Source organism: Aphidius gifuensis, linkage group LG2, assembly GCF_014905175.1.
Source record: "Aphidius gifuensis isolate YNYX2018 linkage group LG2, ASM1490517v1, whole genome shotgun sequence".
Lineage (NCBI taxonomy): Eukaryota > Metazoa > Arthropoda > Insecta > Hymenoptera > Braconidae > Aphidius > Aphidius gifuensis.
Genome location: NC_057789.1, coordinates 4,664,178 through 4,683,735, shown reverse-complemented (window position 1 = coordinate 4,683,735; position 19,558 = coordinate 4,664,178). Strand labels below are relative to the sequence as shown.

Below are 19,558 nucleotides of genomic sequence, written 5' to 3'. Positions count from 1 at the left end.
ATGAAATATAAAAAAAAAATTAATCGAACGGCAAGAAAAAAAAATAAAAAAAAATCCTACGGGACACTTAGGGTGCAACTTGGAGCACTTGACTATATTTTTTTTTCTTTAAATAAAGGTACAATTTCATATTTATTTATTTATTTTTTATAATATATTATAATAGGTCATAAACCTGAGCAAGATCATTATATATATTTCGATAAAAATTAGTCAGTTAATTTGAACTATCTATCTAAATAAATCTTAAGTATCTTAAAAAATATCTAAATAAATTATTTTTTATATTGCTTAATTAGGATTGAGCATTAGAGGTACACGGGCTCTGATTAATTTAATATTTTATTATTAATCATAAAATTTTAATTTAACTATTTTTCAAAAAAAAAAACTCATTTATCTTGTGAGTTGGCAAATTTACTTTTTTTCACGCATATTTCGCAATGGCAGTTCAGCAATTTTAATGCTCTTTTTTTTCCATCTATCTTGATGAATTTTTTATGATTTTTTTTGTTGAAAAAAAATCATATATCCATCAAGGTTATTATCAGAAACACCATTCTCAAATTCCATGTAATTTTTTTTTTTTTTTCATCGAGGAATAATTCCATCTTGATGTCCATAATCACGATATCTTTTTGAATTTTTATTTGTAAATATATAAGGTGCATTTTCAGTTGGACAATGGACTTTTTCCATCAGCTTTGGAAGATGATTTTGGCTTTTATTTCCAACTGGTTCGAGCATATTGTTCCACAATAAATTTGCCACTGTAAAATGAAAAATAAAAATTAATGTTTTGTTGCTTTTGAAAATAAAGAGGTCACTGATGCAATAGCATTCAATATTTTTATTGAAAAAAATAAATATATAATACATAACGCGTGTGTATAAATGTCACGCGACTATGTAATGTTATTTAAAAAAAAAAAAATAATACATACACGTGTTTCGACAGTTTCATGACTATTTTCCTCATTTAAAAAAATTTATTTTCTCAAATGATTTTAAGTACATGACACTTTATTATTTAAACAAACTTTAAATATTATAAATATATTATTTTTATATTTAAATATCAAGTGAATTTATTTTTTTGAATATTATAATTTTCCTGTCATTTAAAATTACTTTTCAAATATGATTTATAAATATTTCATTGAGTGTGAGAAAAAGCAATAAATAGTGTCATTAATTGACGATAAAAAAAGCAAAATTTTAAATTATTTTTAAATTGTTTCAATACCTTGTCAATCAAACGAGACAAATGTAATTATAAAAAATATATTTTCCATTATCTTTTCGATTTATAAATAACTCAAATAATGTAGATAAATTTTAACACTGGAAAAATTTATTAAAACGCAAATCATCATGTAAAATAATTTTCAAAAAAATATTCAGTCTTGTTTCTCTTTAATAAACTCATTGACAATATTTTTCTAATCAAACAAATATTTATTGTCTTCTTTGAGCTTATAAAATATCAATTACAAGCCAATTATTATTTGAACTTTTAATTGAAAAATAAAAAAATTATATAATATCGATTTATACCCTGAATAAATTGAACGATAAAAAAACAAAAAAACTAATATTCAATAGTACATAACTGTCTGCTTGAAGAGTAATAAATTTTTTTTTTTTTTTCTCTATCTGTCTGGCTTTTTTTTAATAGTAATAAATAAATAAAAAAAAACAAGAATAGAAATTATAAAAATTAAATATCAATTGATGATACAGCCAGACAACAATAACTATAAATCTTTTTTTTTTCATTTTTAATTTGCATTATGTTTTCCAGGTGCTTCAAATGGAATTTTAAAAATTTATATTTTTTTTTTTAATCTATCATCTTATTTAGAATATCTTATGATAATTGCAAATAATATTTTACTATAAAAAACAATATGAATAATTTTTAAATTATCTTTTTTTATAAATAAAATTTGTATTTAAAAAAAATATAGAAAAAATATCTAAACTATCGAGCGTTGAAAATAAGGAAAAAATAAAAAAATTATTTAACTACGTTATCGACAATTGAAATAATAGATGTTAATAATAATTACCAAGTGCATGTCCTTTTTGACTAAAATGAAAACAATCATAAGTGACCATATTTGAATCAAACGGTGGTGCTTTACTTGGATCAGAATTTGGAGCATTAAACATTTTAGTAAATGGTTGAACAACCACTGTAAAATCCTCGGTGGTATCATACCTTTGAATAAAATAAAAATAATTATTTAATAATAAATTAAATTATATTTATAATTATATACCTTCCAGAAGAGACTAGAGAATCAACAGCTTGCTGATAAAGTCTGACCATTTTTGAAGCAGCAATATCTGGTCTTTTGCCTTGATGAAGACAAGCACAGTAAAGTGGATGTATCAAATTACACATTACACTACGAGTCACTCTAACTGATACAGTTACATCTAAAATACAAAAAATATTATTATTAAAAAATTAAAATTAATATCGTATTTATAAAAATCAAAAAAAATCTAATTGTAAAAAATAAAATATAAGTTAATATAAATCAACCTATGGCAGGAACTAAATTCACAAATGTTCTTGGTAACATAAGCCTTAAATAATCCAATGCTTTTCTAAGATTTAGCGCATATTTTGCTGGTGAAAATGCCACTGGACTGTAACACTGAGCTGAACAAATGTCATTTGCACCAAATAAAATAGTAATCATCTGAAAAATAAATTAAATTAAATGTAATTTAATATTTGAAAATATATTTAATTCAAATAAATATTACCTTCCAGTGTTTTTTAAAATCTATCTTTGGATTATTTTTAATTCTTTTTACAAGAATTTTTGCTTGATGTAGGGCATCTTCGGTTGCAGCAACTGGAAATGCGATATTAAGTCCAGCCTTTGAAGAAATAAATTCTCCAGTACCCGTAGCATAACCGGTTAAATTTCCATTAAATTCCTTGTTTTTTTTTTTGAATAATAATTATTATTACAACTAATAAATATATTATATATATGTTATAAATAAAAAAAGACAAATATTATACTTTTATTAAATTTGGAACAGTAAAATATGTTCGCCAATTTCCTTGTCCACCTGCACACCAACTAACACCACGTGCTTCAATGAATGTACCAATTGCAAATTCTTCAAGTGCACCACTTGCTGCAACAAGTGAATCACCAAGACCAGCAATAACATCAATATCACCGATTTTTAAACGATTTACATCAGACGGTATTTTTAATGATCTAAAAAATAATTAAATATAAACATTGTGAACATTAAATAAATATTTAATTTATATTTTCATATATTAGCATAAATAAATTATAATTTAAAAATTATTTTCACTCTCACCTTCCATTTTTAGTGTCACATGGAAATGGTACCTGTTGAGATATACTACGTTGTCTTCTAACACCATCAACAATCGTTGGATAAGATACACCATTCTCATTGATTTCATACTTGAACAAAAAAATATATTTTATTTAATTTTAAAAAATTTTTTGTATGAATTTTTAATTATTAAAATTGACACTTGATTTTTTTGTTGTTATTTTAATTTTTTTAATATTAAGGCCAACAAGTTTTTCATATTTATATTTACAGTTAGTTTAGTGTGCACAAAATTGTCAAGAGACCATCAATATATTTTTACAATTCTTGTCACGTTTGTACTTTTCCTTTTCTTTAATTTGCATTTATACATAATAAATTTATTTAAATAATTCAAAAACTTTTTGCATTTTATTCAATGTAAATTGTAACTAAACAAGTTGATATTATTATGTGCTAAAATTTTATAAAAAGAAATTTATTATTTAATTTTTTATCTGTAAATTGTAATTATTGTGATTATATTTTTTTTTTATAATGAATTTTAAACATTTATATTGGTGGGGAAAAAAAAATAAAAATAACATGTCAATGTTTGATATGGTTTGTATATTAAAAATAAAATTAATTAAATAGATAATATTTATCATAGATTTCTAATGAAAAAAAAATAATATTGATAAAAAAAAAAACAGGTAGAAAATTTTCAACTTCATGACTTTTAAATTTATGACAAAATATAAAAAATAAAATATTTTTAAAGAAAGTTTATGAAGTGGATTACGTCAATTGACATGATTAAATGTAGTTTATTTAATTGATATTATTTTTATCAATAACCAATCGTAATATGTTACGACTGTTATAAGTTTAAAAAATTTTTCAAAATTTAAAAAAAATTAAAACTCACTCGACCTGTATTGAGTAAATATCTGAGCGAGTCTGCAATGAATTGCGTGTGCACATTTGGTAAAATAACAATTACAAAAATAAAAATTTCCTTCCTCATCCTAGATGTAGCTTTCTTTGCAGTTTTTTGAATTTTTTTTTCCAAGGGAAAGGTTAGTAGAAGGGTAGTTAAATAATCTAGAAATAAAATTGTCTAAAAAAAAGGGAAAGAAGGAAATCATCAAGTGATGAAAATCAAAGGCTCCTCCATCCTCTTCTGCCGCCAAAATTTTTCACAGATATTTTCAATGTCATCGTCTGGCAACGATAAACCAACAACTCTTCATTATCTATTAGATAACTTTTACTTTTTATTTTTTACTACTGCTAAAACCTGTAAAAAAAAAAAAAAAAGTTTATTTTAAAAAAAATCTTAAAAGTATTTATTTAATAGAGAGTGTCAAAGTTCTCATGATTATCATAAATTTTGCATCATTTTCGAAAGTTTCCCCAATTTTTTTTGAATATTTTTTAAATAAAATTTTTTTTTATCTACATATTTATAAATTTTGCAAAATCAAAAGTGATGAAAAAATCATTTCTATTTATCTCATTAAATGGATTTTATATTTTTTATCATAAATTTAGTTTTACTAATAAAATTTTGTAATTTTTACTTATGATATTTAATTTATAAATTAATTTTTTTTTGTGTTTTAAATTTCTGTCTTACTGGTCGATTGTTTTTTATATCTTCGTACAGCTTTCTAAATAGTAATTTGGCCCAATCACAAGTACGTTAGTGTTTGATCATATATATATTTTTTTTTATTCACATGTGAATAAATAAGGGTTACATGTATTTAAACCGAGACTACTCTCTTTTAACCCGGGGGCTATGGGGACGTTCAACTGGCGGTCTCACCGCGGTACACGAAATTATTATCGAAATCGAAGATCGAGGTCATTCAATGACATTACAGCGGCTCGATTATAAATTGCACATTAAAAAGTAATATAATAATTTTCGATGATGAAAAGAGGATCGAGACGAAAATAATTACCCTTTATCATAACTGAAATGAAAGTGATCTATATATATTCATATTTATTATCAATTTTAAACACTGCATACATTTTTAAATAATTATCAAATTAAAAAAATGGGAATTTTATATTTTTTATATTTTATTTTGATGATAAAATGTAATTGTATAAATTATAAATTATTAAAGAACATATTTATTTATTTAAATTATTTTTAATCGTATTATTATTCAAGTGACAAATTCACCTTTGGTTAAATACTTGGCAAATACTTTTAATTCTTCGATGAGTTTTATTTGCTAGGTACTTTCCCCGCTAGGTCGAAGTTTCATCGTGAAAATATACAAGACAAATATCATGAGACAAAAATAAAAAAAATATATATACACGTTTTGTATCTTCTCAAATGATTATACGTAAATTTATTTGTTATTTATTACTCTATAGTTTTATCTGATTATTATTTACTTCACATAATACTTTCAACTTTATCTTATTTATTATATAAAAATTTTTCCCTTTAAAAATTTTATTCTAATTTATCATCTTACCTTTTATTATTTGATCAAAAATAAAAATATAATTTTATTTTGTTATAAACACATAAACACTTACACAAAATAATTTTCACTTTATTAAATTTTTAATGATTTAACTTTGTTTTTAATTTTTAAATTTATTTTTAATTTTTTTTTTTTGATATTAAATAATCAACATAACTCGGTAATAAAAGGTTAAATTATTTAATATAAAATATAATATATGAACTTGAATATTAGTCCAGGTAAGCCGGGGAGAGACACGGAGACCTGAGTCCAGGTGATTTGCCGGAGTATGAATGAAGTAGTGAACCAGAGAACTGGTAGGTGATGTCCACGCGCATCAACAGGTGCTGGGGACCCCCCTCTACTTTTCATATATATATTTTATATTTTTTATAAATAAAAAAAATATATATATTCGTTTTTCTCTCATCAGAAACGCATTGGCATCCACATAAGCACTCTCGACTATTTTTTTTTTTTTGTATGCTTGCAGTGCAATAACTTGCCTTTGCACTTTTCCAATACGTGAGTAAGAGTATACATGTTTTTCAATTGCGGATATATATTTATAATATAAAATATTTTTTGTTTAACGTTTTTTTTATTTTTCTTTAATTATATACTTCTTTTTTTTCTCTCATCATCATTTATGAATATTATTTAGGCAATAGAAATTGAGAAGTTAATCATTGGATATATTAATATTTATATTGTTATGATAAATTTAAAAAAAAAAAGAGAAATTCATGACGAGGTGGTGGCGTGTGGGCCATACGATGACACAACGATACAAAAGTCTTAAACTAATCTCGCATTTTTATGAGCCAAAAATTCCTGTGGTTAATGTTTTTTTTTTTTATTTTTAATATCTCATTGTCTTTCAAAAAATATTGCATAAATTTATGCAATTTTTTTTCAAGTACTATTATTGTTAACTAGACAAGTTTGATGTGGTTAAAAAAAAAAAAAAAATTGCCATAATAAAAAACTAGCTATAACTATTTGTTTTATATTTCAAATAATTTTTTTTTTATTATAAATTGTGATTTTTATATGGAGAAAAAAAAATATGATTTTCATGATGACAGGAAAAAATAAATTGTCATTTTTTTTATTTATCTAAAATCAGTCATTTAATATCACATAATAATTTTGAAAAAAAAAAAAAATATATACAGCTTTATCTTGGTAATTAAAATTTAAGTATAAATTTATGAACTTTTAATTGAAACAAAAGAAATAAAAATAGGTCATTGAAATTTGATTGAATTTTGAGGTGTTGCAATATAAGGTCGTTTTTCAGTTGGACAGGGAAATGGTCCTTCATCTGTCCATAATCGTGATTTATTATTTGTTGGTTCTAGCATATTTCTCCACAATGATATTGCAGCTGTAACATAATTTATTAACAAGATAACATCTCATTTATAAAAAACCAAATATTCAATCATCAAAAAATAACAGACAGTGTAATGATGTGAGAAATATATGTATATTTATTTATAAAAATATGTTTGGCATGTATGATCAGTGAAAGAGAAAGGCCAGACATTTCGTAATGTCATTGACATCATCTTCATTCTTGAATTAAATTTCTTCATATTATATATTTAAAAAAAAAGCTCCTCTTTTTGTTGTTCAGTATTTTTATGTTGCAGGAAATCTATTTCCTGCTTTTTTTTTTTCCTCTTTACATATAGATATATCAATATAATTTATGACTATGTAATTTAAAGGTAAGTATATTAAAAGAAGAAAAAAATTAATAATGAACAGATAGACAAGTAAATAATAATAAATATCAAGAAGATAAGCCCTTGAAGATTAATGTGTTTTGAGTTTAAAATTAATACATAATCTTAATGATGTTGTAAATAATTTAAAAATAATAATAAACTTACTTCTTGCATTAGCAATTTGACTGAAATGAAAACAATCACTTGATAAATATCTAAAATCAGTCATTCCATTTGATAATGTTGGATATTTAACATTTGTTGATAATGGCTGTGCAATAACAGCAAAATCATCACGATGAAATTCATCGAAATTTGCAACTTGTTCATCAAACTCCTGCCATCTATTGAAGTAAAAAAATATTAAATAAATATATTGCAAATATTTTTCAAGATAATAAAAAGATGCAAATAAAAAAAAAAAAAAAATTATTCATTTAATAAAATGTGTAACCTTGTCATAAGATTGTAAAATTCATTTCGTTGCTTTCTCCATGTGAGTCCAATGAGACATGAACATTCCATGCTAACAGTCATTTCGCAAATTTTTGATCTGCCCTTCATTTCTACCAAGACTTTTAGATTTGGTGATGGTATTATTGAAACAATTGTCCTTGGTAAATTATCTCTCAATATTCTTAATGTTTCAATCATTTCGATTTTATGATTTTTTAACACTTGCCATGGATTTTTTACCCAACATATTTCAGAGCAAAAATCATTACTACCTATGAATATATTAATATGCTATAATAAAAAATTTAATTATATTTTTAATTATTAATTAATAAATTAATATTATTGTATATATTTTTAATATAATTTATAATTTACTTTCCAGTGTTGTTTAATATTAACTTTTGGATCATTTTTCATTTTTCTAACAATAAGTTTTGCCATAAATGGTAAATCCCTGGACATTGCTCCAACTTCGGCAATATTAAATTTTGTTTTTTCATGATGAGAGTATGAATCACCAAGTGAAAAGCCATAAAGATTTGGATTAAATTCCTATTGATTATAAATTATTGGAATTTTAATATTTATTTATTTATTTTTGTTAATTATTCTTGGATGATTATTGAACCTTGAGAATATTTGGAAGAGTCAAAACATTTCTCCATGTATCTTGTCCGCCAATGGGAAATGATACACCACGATTTTCAATAAATATATTAAAAATTGATGTTGAAAATACACCAAATCCAGCTGTTAGTGAATCACCAAGTGCTCCAACGATGTCAATGTCACCCGGTCTAAGACGGTTTACTGATGTTGGTACAATCTTTGATCTACCATCTGCAAAAAAAAAAAAAAACATAATAATGGGAAAACTATTAAACTTGGGTAATGTTTAAATAATTATTATCGTAATGATGATGATGATTTTTTATTTCTATATTGATTGTGTTTAATGATTATACCAGTTACGTTGCAAGGAAAATTAATATTTTCTGGAATTTGTTCTTGAACTCGTGATTTGTCAACACCATCTTTGTATTCTCTACTCTCTTTTTTTCCAGTAGATCCTGTTAAAAATATACATGTATAATAAAAATTTGAACTTGTAATTATTATTATTGAAGATAAAAAAAATAACACAGTCAATTAATTTTTTTATGTAATGAAACGTTTAAAATGATTGACATCAATGATACCTCGTGATAAATAAACTAGTGTATATGTAAAATTCTTAATTATATGTTTAATTTAATTAAAAAATTCAATATTATTATACAATAAAAATTGCTATATCATTTATCAATTACATTCACGTAAAATAAATTGAAATATAATTTTTTTTTTTTTTTTTTTAAATTCACCAAGGTTTAATCTAATTTTTTAAACAAATTTTTTATTTATCTATGAACTATTTATAAATTTATTTGTATAAATTTAAAAACACAAATGATCTTATCTTTTAAAATACCACTAGAAATTAAATTGATAAAAAAAACACCATACAAATTTAAAAACTTACCTAAAAAGCTCAAAGTAAAATCTTTAACTGCTCTTAAAATTTTTATATTTTCAATTGAATCTAAACTAGTACGTTGTCCAAAAATGATATTTGGAAATGAATAAATGACAAAATAAACATAAAAATTTATAATATTCATACTGGATTGCAATATATTTTGCAGAACAACTGTGTAGTTTGAATGAAAATATCTTTCTGAACAGAGAATCATTGTGGAAGATGTTAAATAGGGGATAACAAGTCGAGAAATAATATAACGAATAAACAAGTCAGAGAGAATCAGCAAAGTTTTAACAAAAAAAAATAAGTTAAGTTTGAAAAAAAAAAAAAAAGAAAAACCATTTACCTTAGAGTCCTCACGTATCCAAGGCCAACAAGTGCATTGCCACGTCCAGATATCACACACATTATATCATGGTAATTAATTTGAAAACCAGAATAATATTTTTAAATTTGATAAACCAAAAAAAAATATATTTAGGAACATCAAAATATAAAAATAAAAATATCTATATATTTATTATTCTTTATTTTAACATTGAAAATTAATGTAAATAAATTTCGATAAAAATTCATCTCGTCAACAAGGTCTGTTTCAAATTATAATCTAGGAAGTATTTTATTAAAAATTAATTTTAAAATTCACTCTTTGTGTATCAATTATTTATCTACAAATTTAATAATATTTTTCTTTTTTTTTAATAAATAAATATGCCGAGAAATTACTTAGTTTTATTAGCTGAAACTATTTTTTTTTTAACTCCAAAAATTTAGAAGAATTTGTATTCAAAACAAAGAGTCATTATTGAATGTTAACAATAAAAATAAATGTCATTTATGATCAATTAACTGGTATCTATTATCAAAAAAAAAAACGTGTGTAAAACACAAATGTATTGTTAAATTAAAAAATAAGAACACGTGTAGTATGACGTCACAGAAAAAAAACACCGCGACAAAGAGAAATTTAAAATAATTCTTTTGTTTAAAAATATATAAACGGTTATTTGATATTTGTATTCATATCAGCACATTTGATGCATATATTTATCCGTGAATCTGAAATTTTAGTATTCAAAAGTCTTCATGACATTATCATCTATTTTTACAAATTTATTTTTTTATTTTTTATTCACGTGGATAGAATCAAACAATCAAAATTACAATTTTTTTACTTGGCGCCAATTTTTTTCATCGACAAGAAAGATTTTCAATTTATCATAACACTGAATTTTCTTGGGTTCTGTATCATCATCACTAGATGACTCTTGATTCATTTTAAATTATCAAAAAATTTTTTTTTTGTATATTCAAAAAATGATACAATTAATAAATAAATTATATTATTTTAAAACGCAATTAATTTGTATAAAAATTTGTCTAAAAAATATTTAACAATTTTTTTTTTTTACTAAAAATATTAGCGATTTTTTGAGCTATATTTTTTTTGATGATTAAATTCAATTAAATTATTTCAAATAGGAAAAAAAAACAATAAATTAGTAAAATATATAATTAATTTTTAGGATAGAAAAAAAAAAAAAGAAATAAACTTGAAAAAATAAAATACAGTGGTTTACTTTAAAACGACTTGAATATTTTAAGAGTGTCATCTATTTTCAGCTTTTTGTGTGTAAATATCGATCGTCATCCGAGTATCTTGTACAATCTTCTAGCAAAAAAATATAAAAAAAATTGAGCATGTCGATGAGGCCGTGATGAGGATCAAATAAATTTGTCAAAAAACAAAAATAATTTATTAAATTCACCAATTATGTATACATGAAAAATATCAACACGAAAAAATTTGATTTAAAAAATAAAATAAGAATAATTATTAAGAAGCTGGATGTTGATTGTTGGGAGGTCAAGGTTGACGATTATATATCCACACAGATTCAAAAATTATTGGTAATCAGAAAATACATAGCTCTTAATTTATATAAATGCATAAAGGTCATCAAAGTTCACTAAACTTTCAACGATTAATAATCCTTTTATTATATTATTATTAATTTTTTCATTAATTATAGTTAAACAAAGTAAATAAATTTTAATAAATTATTATTAAAGCATATATAAAATCATTTTACATTCACAAGATCATAAAATGTTTTTTAATATTCTTGAACTTTTAATTTTCATAACAATTGGGTATTTATAAATATATAAATATATTTTTTTATCAGTATATTATTTGATAAAAATAGCTTTTATTTTTATCATTTTTTAGAATATAATTTATATATTTTTAAAAATTATATAACTATAGTTATTTAAAATTTTTTTTGTAAAATTATTTTAAAATTTAATTTTGATATTTTAATTATTTTATTATGACATATTTAATCTTGTAGGGAGGTGGGGTATTTTTGATTAGATAAGATCTGATTAGTTAAATAAATAATATTATTAATGAATCAAATTTTTTTCTTATTAATAATTTCATTGATTGATATTTTAGTTTGAAATATATAAATTATACATTTGTGCTATTACTTTATCAAATCAATGTCAAAATAATCAACCAATCAATTAATCATTCAACGAACCTACCACATATTAATCGTATATTATTTTTTTAAAGAACTTTATTTTTTTTAATATTTATTTTATATCTATTATTAAATTCATATTTTCTTATCATTTTTATTAATTTTAATTAAACTAATTATATTCTAAAAAGCCATCATAACACCATAGTTTAAATTTTCAATTTATTTATTTATGTATTTATTTTTCTATTTTATAATTATTTTTTCTTTTGCATTGTGAAAATAGGTCTCGACATTTTATTGTTTATTATAATTATTTATCAAGAACATGAACTCATTTTTCAATAAATAATAATTATAATGAAGCTGTAAAATTAATTGCATCTTGATAAGTAATTCAGCTTTTAAACACGGATTTAAATTTTTTTTTATATATTCCAGAAAGTTTAGAAAAAATTGCTTTTTTTTTTATGGCCCAGTAGCAACTGGTTGTTAAATTTTTTTTATTATTTTTATTTATTTATAAAACTATTAAAAATATAGTTTTAAAAAATCACATTACTTATATCTCTAAATATATCATGTTTTTATTTATATTTTATAATTTTTATTCAAAGTCAATTAATTAATTATATTATTTCTTTTTCCTTATGATTTGTTTATTCATCAAAATGTTTGATTAAATACAATTTATCTTAATTATAAATACTCATCATGAATATGCATAAATGATTTTTTTTTTTATTTAAAACATTTCACAAAATGTTGATAATAATATTATAAATTTCATCAGATTTTGTTATTAAAATTACCAGTGAATTGATCATTAGAAAAACAAAAAAAAATAAAATTATAATAATTTTCTTTCAATGATTCACTATTATATTATTATATTTATTTCATTGTATTTAATATTTTTTTATTAATTAATAAATCGACAGTGTCATTTTCAATAAAATCAATAATATAAATAAATGTCATATATAAATTTAAAATAAAGAAAAAGTAATTATGAAATATAAAAAATGAGGCCACCCGGTCGGTCATATGATTTAAATTTGTTATTAAATCACAATTATTATTATTATTATAATTATTATCAGCGATAATAATTTTAGAACACATAAAATGATAATATTGTAATATGAGACTAAAAATTAGTAGCTAAAATAGTGCCGACACTTTTTATTTTTTTTTTATTAAATAATATTTCAAATGAGTTGCACAAATTATTTTTTATTTTATTTTTGTCATGTGATATGGTAACATCATCATGCTAGATGTGCTATGATAACACATAATCAAATGTCATACATTTTTTTTTTTTTTTTTTTAAATATTTCTTTAAACTTTTTTTGTACATCAAGTATTGCATTAATTATTCGCAGAATATTGTCTCTCAAATCAAAGCTGTGACGTTAATATTTTCTCAAGTGATATAATAAAAATAAAAATTAAAAGTTTTATCCTCGTGGTGGTTTCTTTGAATTATTACATTTTAATTTTATTTATTAATCAAAATTAACATACATATTTAAGTCGTGTAAAAAATTATCAAATCAATTATGAAATTATGTAAAAAATACTTATTATGTTGACCTAATTAAAAATTTTTAAAAATTAAACAAACCATTAATTGCGATATAAATGATGATAATTATTTGATTAATTTTGTAATTTTATATTAAATTTAAACTCCAAAAATACTTTAATCAGAGAAAAAACAAAATTTAAATGAATAAAATTTAAATGTTTATTTACCACATTGATAATTATTTAATTTTGTTCTTATAATTTTTTAAATTATAATAAACAATCATTAATTATCATAATTATTGCAAAATAAATTACACATTTCTATATTTATACATAAAAAATTTTAAAATCATTAAAAATTATATAATACGTCATTAATTAGTTGAAATTATTTTTTTTTTATTAAATTAAATATTATATACAACGATATCTGATAAAAAATTTAAATAAAAATAATTATGCAATAAAATTGATATTCTAAATGTTTAACCTGATATTTTAAATTATTAATTAATTAAATATTAAAAATCATATTTTAAATAAATTTTCAATGAAATATAAATTTATAAATTCAAAAAAAACCGCCAATTTTTAATGGCGGAATGCTAGATGTCACTGCTGAAGGTAAAAAAAAAAAAGTAAAAAATCACGTGATTACGAATATAACCGAGTAAAGATGATCGTAAGTAGCCGAGGTTATAAATACGAGACAATTATATGAGGGGAGCTCTTTTACATCTGTAACCGTTCTTATCCGTTGTTCAACAGTCAACACAGTTCAACAAAAGCAAGAACAACACAATATTAATCCACACTGTGCTGCATTAACTTGCATTGTTTAAATAAATAATATTAAATTAATTAATTAAAATGCCGGAAACAACACCAGCACATCACATGAATGGTCATGCAAATGGACATACACCACCAGAATTACCACAAGGAACGTCATTTTTGTTTACCTCTGAATCTGTTGGCGAGGGACATCCAGGTATTTATTTTTTTTAACCCTTAATTTTAATTTGATTTTTATTAATATTATCATCCTCTTATAAAGTCATTTATTTATAATTTATATTTTACAATGAGCGTCATCTGACTCATGGGCAAAAATTTTTTTTCTCATCTTTTTTTTTTTTTTGTCTTTCTTTTTGGGCCATTTGGAGGCTTTTATGTTCGCCGCGTGCGCACGCTTCATTTTTTTTTTTTTTTCTTTTTATCTAGTTTTACTCTTAGATAAAGAATTTCCCAATTTTTTTTTTTTTTTTTTTTTTTACTCAATTATTTAAAGTTTTTTTTTTTTTTTCTATAGAAATTTTTAGAATTTTTTTTTGATTTATTTGATTTACTCCAAAAAATGATGATGAAATATAATTTTTTTATTGCAATTATTATTTAATTATTAATTTTATTTTAATCTAATTTTTGGAATATTTAATTTGCAAGTGTTTTAACTTTTATTTTTTATTAAATTTTTAAATGTGAGATTAGGTTACATTTGGAGCATTTCCGGTTGAGTCGCCATGTGCTCGACTTTTCCGGTGGAGTCACGTTTTTTTTTTTTTTTTTTATTATATATTTTACCATGCTTTTACATTGATAATTTTCTTAAAATTTTTAATCATCTAATTTGGGATAAAATGACTTGGGTAATTTTTTTTAATTGTATGATTTATTAAATAATAATGCAAAACGTTTTTCAATGATGTCATATTTTTGTATTTGCTACTCTTGATAGCCATGATGTTAAAAACCATTCTGAGAAAAACGTTATTAAATATATGTAAATTTGATGCTTATCCACAAGATAAAAATAATTAATAAAAAATTATTTATTTAAATTTTACAGATAAAATGTGTGATCAGATTAGTGATGCCATTTTGGACGCACATTTGGAACAAGATCCCGATGCCAAAGTTGCCTGTGGTAAGTTGAAATAAATTTTTAAAAAAATAAAAATAATAATCTATCTATTTATTTACAATAATATTTATTTATAAAATTGTTTGTTTGATTTATTAGAAACTGTTACTAAGACTGGTATGATTCTTTTGTGTGGAGAAATCACATCAAAAGCTGTTGTTGATTATCAAAAAATTGTCAGGGACACAGTCAATCATATTGGCTACGATGACTCATCAAAAGGTAATATATAAATAAAATAAAAAAGACTATTTTAATATTTCTTATCGTTTAAATTATATATTTGTTGATTTTGTTTTATTATTTTAAATATATAAATAAAACTAATAGTGTCACCCAATGATGCTTGTTTAGTATTTGCTACTCTTGATTGCCATGATGTTAATAAACACTCTGAGGGTGACAAATTAATTATTAAATATATATGATATTTTATTTTCAATATAAATTATTACAATTAAAAATACGTAAATAATAAAAACGGTTATTAATTTTTAAATAAACAACAAAAAATAAAAACAAACAAACGTGATGAAAATTAAAAAAATAAAAAAAAAAATATCTTCGTGAATATATTTATAATGGTGGTGGCAGGATTTGATTGGCGTACATTGAACCTTTTGGTGGCGATCGAACAACAATCACCAAATATCGCTGATGGGGTACATGTGGACAGGGAAGAGAAGGACTTGGGTGCCGGTGATCAGGTACAATAAATCCATTCTCAGCCCGTGCCACAGAGCAGCAACAAACATAAATAAAAAATTATCATGATTAATCAATTGTCATGTTCATAATTTAAAAAAGAATCTTTTTTTTTTTTTTTATCGATCACTTCCATAAGTATATCAGTGTGCGTGTGTCAATGGAATAATTACTAAAATTCATTTAATAATAATTGGGATTTTTTTAAATCATTTATTTTGGTTATATATTAAAATTCATTAATCATCAATTTAACCACCACCAAAACATATATTACGCTTTATTTATTATCAATCAATATGACAGGAATAATTAAATATTTTTTAATCAACAATTCAACGAAAATAATTATTTAAAAATACTAAAACTAAAGTGATGAGTTAAATATTTCATTTTTAAATTTTATATTTTATCAATAAATTCAACAGGTTTTGACTACAAATTATGCAGTGTTCTTTTGGCAATTGATGCACAATCGCCAAATATTGCTGCAGGTGTACATGAAAATCGTAAAGATGAAGAAGTCGGTGCAGGAGATCAGGTTAATTTTTTTTAAAAAAAAAAACAACAAGTAGTTTTTTCTCTTCGTAGTTTCTGTTACTATTTTTCGTTTGTCTATTTTATTCTTATTTTACCATCACTTTATTTTTTTCTTTTGACTGCACAAAATATATGCAATGTTTATTTTTTTAAACAGCTTTATTTGTTTTATTTGTAGGTCTTTTTTTTTGAATACTAATTTCAATCTGTTACTAATAATTTTATTATCATACTAACAATATTTTCAACAACTTTAATCTATCATTTTAAATGTTCATTATAATAAACTACGTCATTGATGACGTGTGTTGAATTTATAACTTATTTTCATTATATAAATAACATTATTTTAATTTCTGCTCTGTGTGACTTTTTATAAGATAAAATGAAAAAAAAAAAAAAAAAAAAAAATGCTTTTTATTATTCTGTTTCTAACTATATATTTATTTTTCTAGAACTTTTAAATTCAATAAAGTTTGTGTTGATAATAATTTAAGAATAAAACAATTTTATATTTATTTTAATTTATTTTTTTTGATGAACACAGGGGTTAATGTTCGGTTACGCAACTGATGAAACAGAAGAGTGCATGCCATTGACTGTTGTATTGGCACACAGACTCAATCAAAAAATTGCTGAACTCAGACGAAGTGGTGAACTTTGGTGGGCACGTCCTGATTCCAAAACACAGGTAAATTAAAATTCAATAAAATATCCAACAACTTGACCTTTTAAAAAAACTAATTAACTTTAAATGAAAACACCCAGTTTTGTTTTTCCAAACTACTTTGTTTACTTAAAATATAAATTATTATTATTATGATGTTTAATGTTTATTTGCTACTGCTGATAGCCATGATTATACAAAAAATTCTGAATGATAAATAATTTTAAATATATCCCCAACTTAAATATAGAGAATAATTTTAAATAACAAATTATAAAATGATGATTTCATTGTTTAGGTTACTTGTGAGTACATAATGGACCAAGGTGCATGTGTTCCAGTTCGTGTTCACACAGTTGTTGTATCAGTTCAACACAGTGAAAAAGTAACACTTGATGAATTACGTCGGGTTGTTATGGAAAAAGTAATTAGAGATGTTATTCCATCAAAATATCTTGATGATAAAACAATATTCCATGTAAATCCATGTGGTCTTTTCATCATTGGTGGACCACAAAGTGATGCTGGTTTAACTGGACGTAAAATAATTGTTGATACATATGGTGGTTGGGGTGCTCATGGTGGTGGTGCATTTTCTGGTAAAGATTTTACTAAAGTTGATAGATCAGCAGCTTATGCAGCAAGATGGGTTGCTAAATCATTGGTTAAAGCTAGTTTATGTAGACGTTGTCTTGTTCAAGTATCATATGCAATTGGTGTTGCTGAACCATTATCAATTACTGTATTTGATTTTGGAACATCAAAGGTACCACAAAAAAATCTTCTTGATATTGTCAAGAAAAACTTTGATCTTCGTCCAGGAAAAATTGTCAAGTACGTATTTTTTTTAAATATATTTTTCTCTTCAATTATTCAATGTACATGTTGATTATTTTTATAACACAACAATTATTTTTTTTTTATTACAGAGAATTAAATCTTCGTCGACCAATTTACCAACAAACCAGTACATATGGACACTTTGGTCGTGAAGGTTTCACCTGGGAACAACCAAAACAACTCAATTTGGATTGATGAGGATAATTTATTCAAAATTCCAATAAAATTAAAAAATTATAACATCGTAAAATAATCGATTCATCACCTTGAACCTCGCATCATCAAAACAAAGAAAAAAAACACACACAGACATACAGACCTCTACTTGCTCTCCGTATTCATTAAAAAAGAAAAAAAGGAAAAAAAAACAAAAAACAAATAATGACACGAATACACACAACACGACAGAATAATCGTAAATGAAATTTAAAAAATATTTTTAGTTTTACACTGTGATTGAAATGGGAATGAAACAAATCAACTTATTAAAATCTACAAATCGGAAGTAGAAAATCATTTTTTTTAATTTTATTTTATTCGGTGCTTGATTGAGAATTTTAAAGCAACAAATAATAATAATAGTACTATAATTAATCGAATATAATCATTTTATTGACACAAAATTAATCAATTTGTAGGTGTTTTTTTTTTTTATATTTATTTTGTTTTTTTAGCAGTAATGAAATTTTAATAAAACGTACAGTTTCTTCCCAATCTTAATGAAGAACGAGAAGTAAAAAAAAAAAAACAGACATGTTCAATTTTATGTAAATGTAAATAAATGACAGTGAAATGTCTTGTTACAGTAGAATTAACGGGTATTAACGAAGAAAAAAAAAAAAAAAAATTAATTCACATAGCGTGATATTGTGATCTTTTAATTTTTTAAACAGAAAAAGAAAAAAAAAAAATTAACAAACAAACACAAGACCAACAGATCTGATGATTCCTCCTTCAATAAATTTTTTTTTCTTTTTTTTTTTTTTTTCTTTGCGAATCACGACGAGTGCTTTTAAATAATAATAAAATCAAATCAATATTTCTTTTTATTTTATACATAATATATAGATATATATATAGAACGAATTTTATTTGTTGAAATGAAAAAATAAAAAAATGTTAGTAATAATTTCGACGTACATAGTAACATAATTAAATTCATTTTTCGTTATGATTGTAATAGCTAAATGAATTTTGATTATTTTTTAGAAATTTATAAATTAATTATTAGGTTTTATTATTATTTTTTAAATATGAAAAAAAATTGAAAAAATAAAAAAAAATAAATAAACAATCAATTTCATGGAGTTAA

General features: G+C 22.7%; 3 protein-coding genes across 5 annotated transcripts; 1 reads left to right on the top strand and 2 right to left on the bottom strand.

The window, feature by feature from the left end:
- Positions 1 to 13: 13 nt before the first annotated feature.
- LOC122848534 (phospholipase B1, membrane-associated-like) lies at positions 14 to 5,916 on the bottom strand. Of its 2 annotated transcripts, none has more exons than XM_044146660.1 (9): positions 5,893 to 5,916; positions 4,253 to 4,624; positions 3,361 to 3,470; positions 3,047 to 3,251; positions 2,782 to 2,958; positions 2,555 to 2,714; positions 2,286 to 2,445; positions 2,073 to 2,224; positions 14 to 770 (listed from the first exon to the last, which is right to left on the bottom strand). In XM_044146660.1, the coding sequence occupies exons 2-9, from the start codon at positions 4,349 to 4,351 to the stop codon at positions 592 to 594; spliced, it is 1,242 nt and encodes a 413-aa protein (XP_044002595.1). In that variant the 5' UTR covers positions 4,352 to 4,624; positions 5,893 to 5,916; the 3' UTR covers positions 14 to 591. The 2 variants fall into 2 exon arrangements, with proteins under 2 accessions (XP_044002595.1, XP_044002597.1); XM_044146662.1 differs by lacking the exon at positions 5,893 to 5,916 and adding an exon at positions 5,829 to 5,878.
- Positions 5,917 to 7,003: 1,087 nt separating this feature from the next.
- Positions 7,004 to 9,766, bottom strand: LOC122848533 (phospholipase B1, membrane-associated-like). The gene is made up of 7 exons (XM_044146659.1): positions 9,540 to 9,766; positions 8,983 to 9,087; positions 8,646 to 8,857; positions 8,393 to 8,569; positions 8,013 to 8,305; positions 7,724 to 7,902; positions 7,004 to 7,212 (listed from the first exon to the last, which is right to left on the bottom strand). The coding sequence occupies exons 1-7, from the start codon at positions 9,748 to 9,750 to the stop codon at positions 7,073 to 7,075; spliced, it is 1,317 nt and encodes a 438-aa protein (XP_044002594.1). The 5' UTR covers positions 9,751 to 9,766; the 3' UTR covers positions 7,004 to 7,072.
- A 4,501-nt stretch (positions 9,767 to 14,267) lies between these two features.
- LOC122848531 (S-adenosylmethionine synthase) lies at positions 14,268 to 19,165 on the top strand. 2 transcript variants are annotated; one of them, XM_044146658.1, is made up of 7 exons: positions 14,268 to 14,561; positions 15,420 to 15,497; positions 15,594 to 15,716; positions 16,089 to 16,201; positions 17,287 to 17,430; positions 17,705 to 18,240; positions 18,336 to 19,165. In XM_044146658.1, exons 1-7 carry the CDS (start codon positions 14,441 to 14,443, stop codon positions 18,439 to 18,441), a joined length of 1,221 nt encoding a protein of 406 aa, XP_044002593.1. In that variant the 5' UTR covers positions 14,268 to 14,440; the 3' UTR covers positions 18,442 to 19,165. The 2 variants fall into 2 exon arrangements, with proteins under 2 accessions (XP_044002593.1, XP_044002592.1); XM_044146657.1 differs by lacking the exon at positions 16,089 to 16,201 and adding an exon at positions 16,628 to 16,740 and having other exon boundaries at positions 14,273 to 14,561.
- The last annotated feature ends 393 nt before the right edge of the window (positions 19,166 to 19,558 follow it).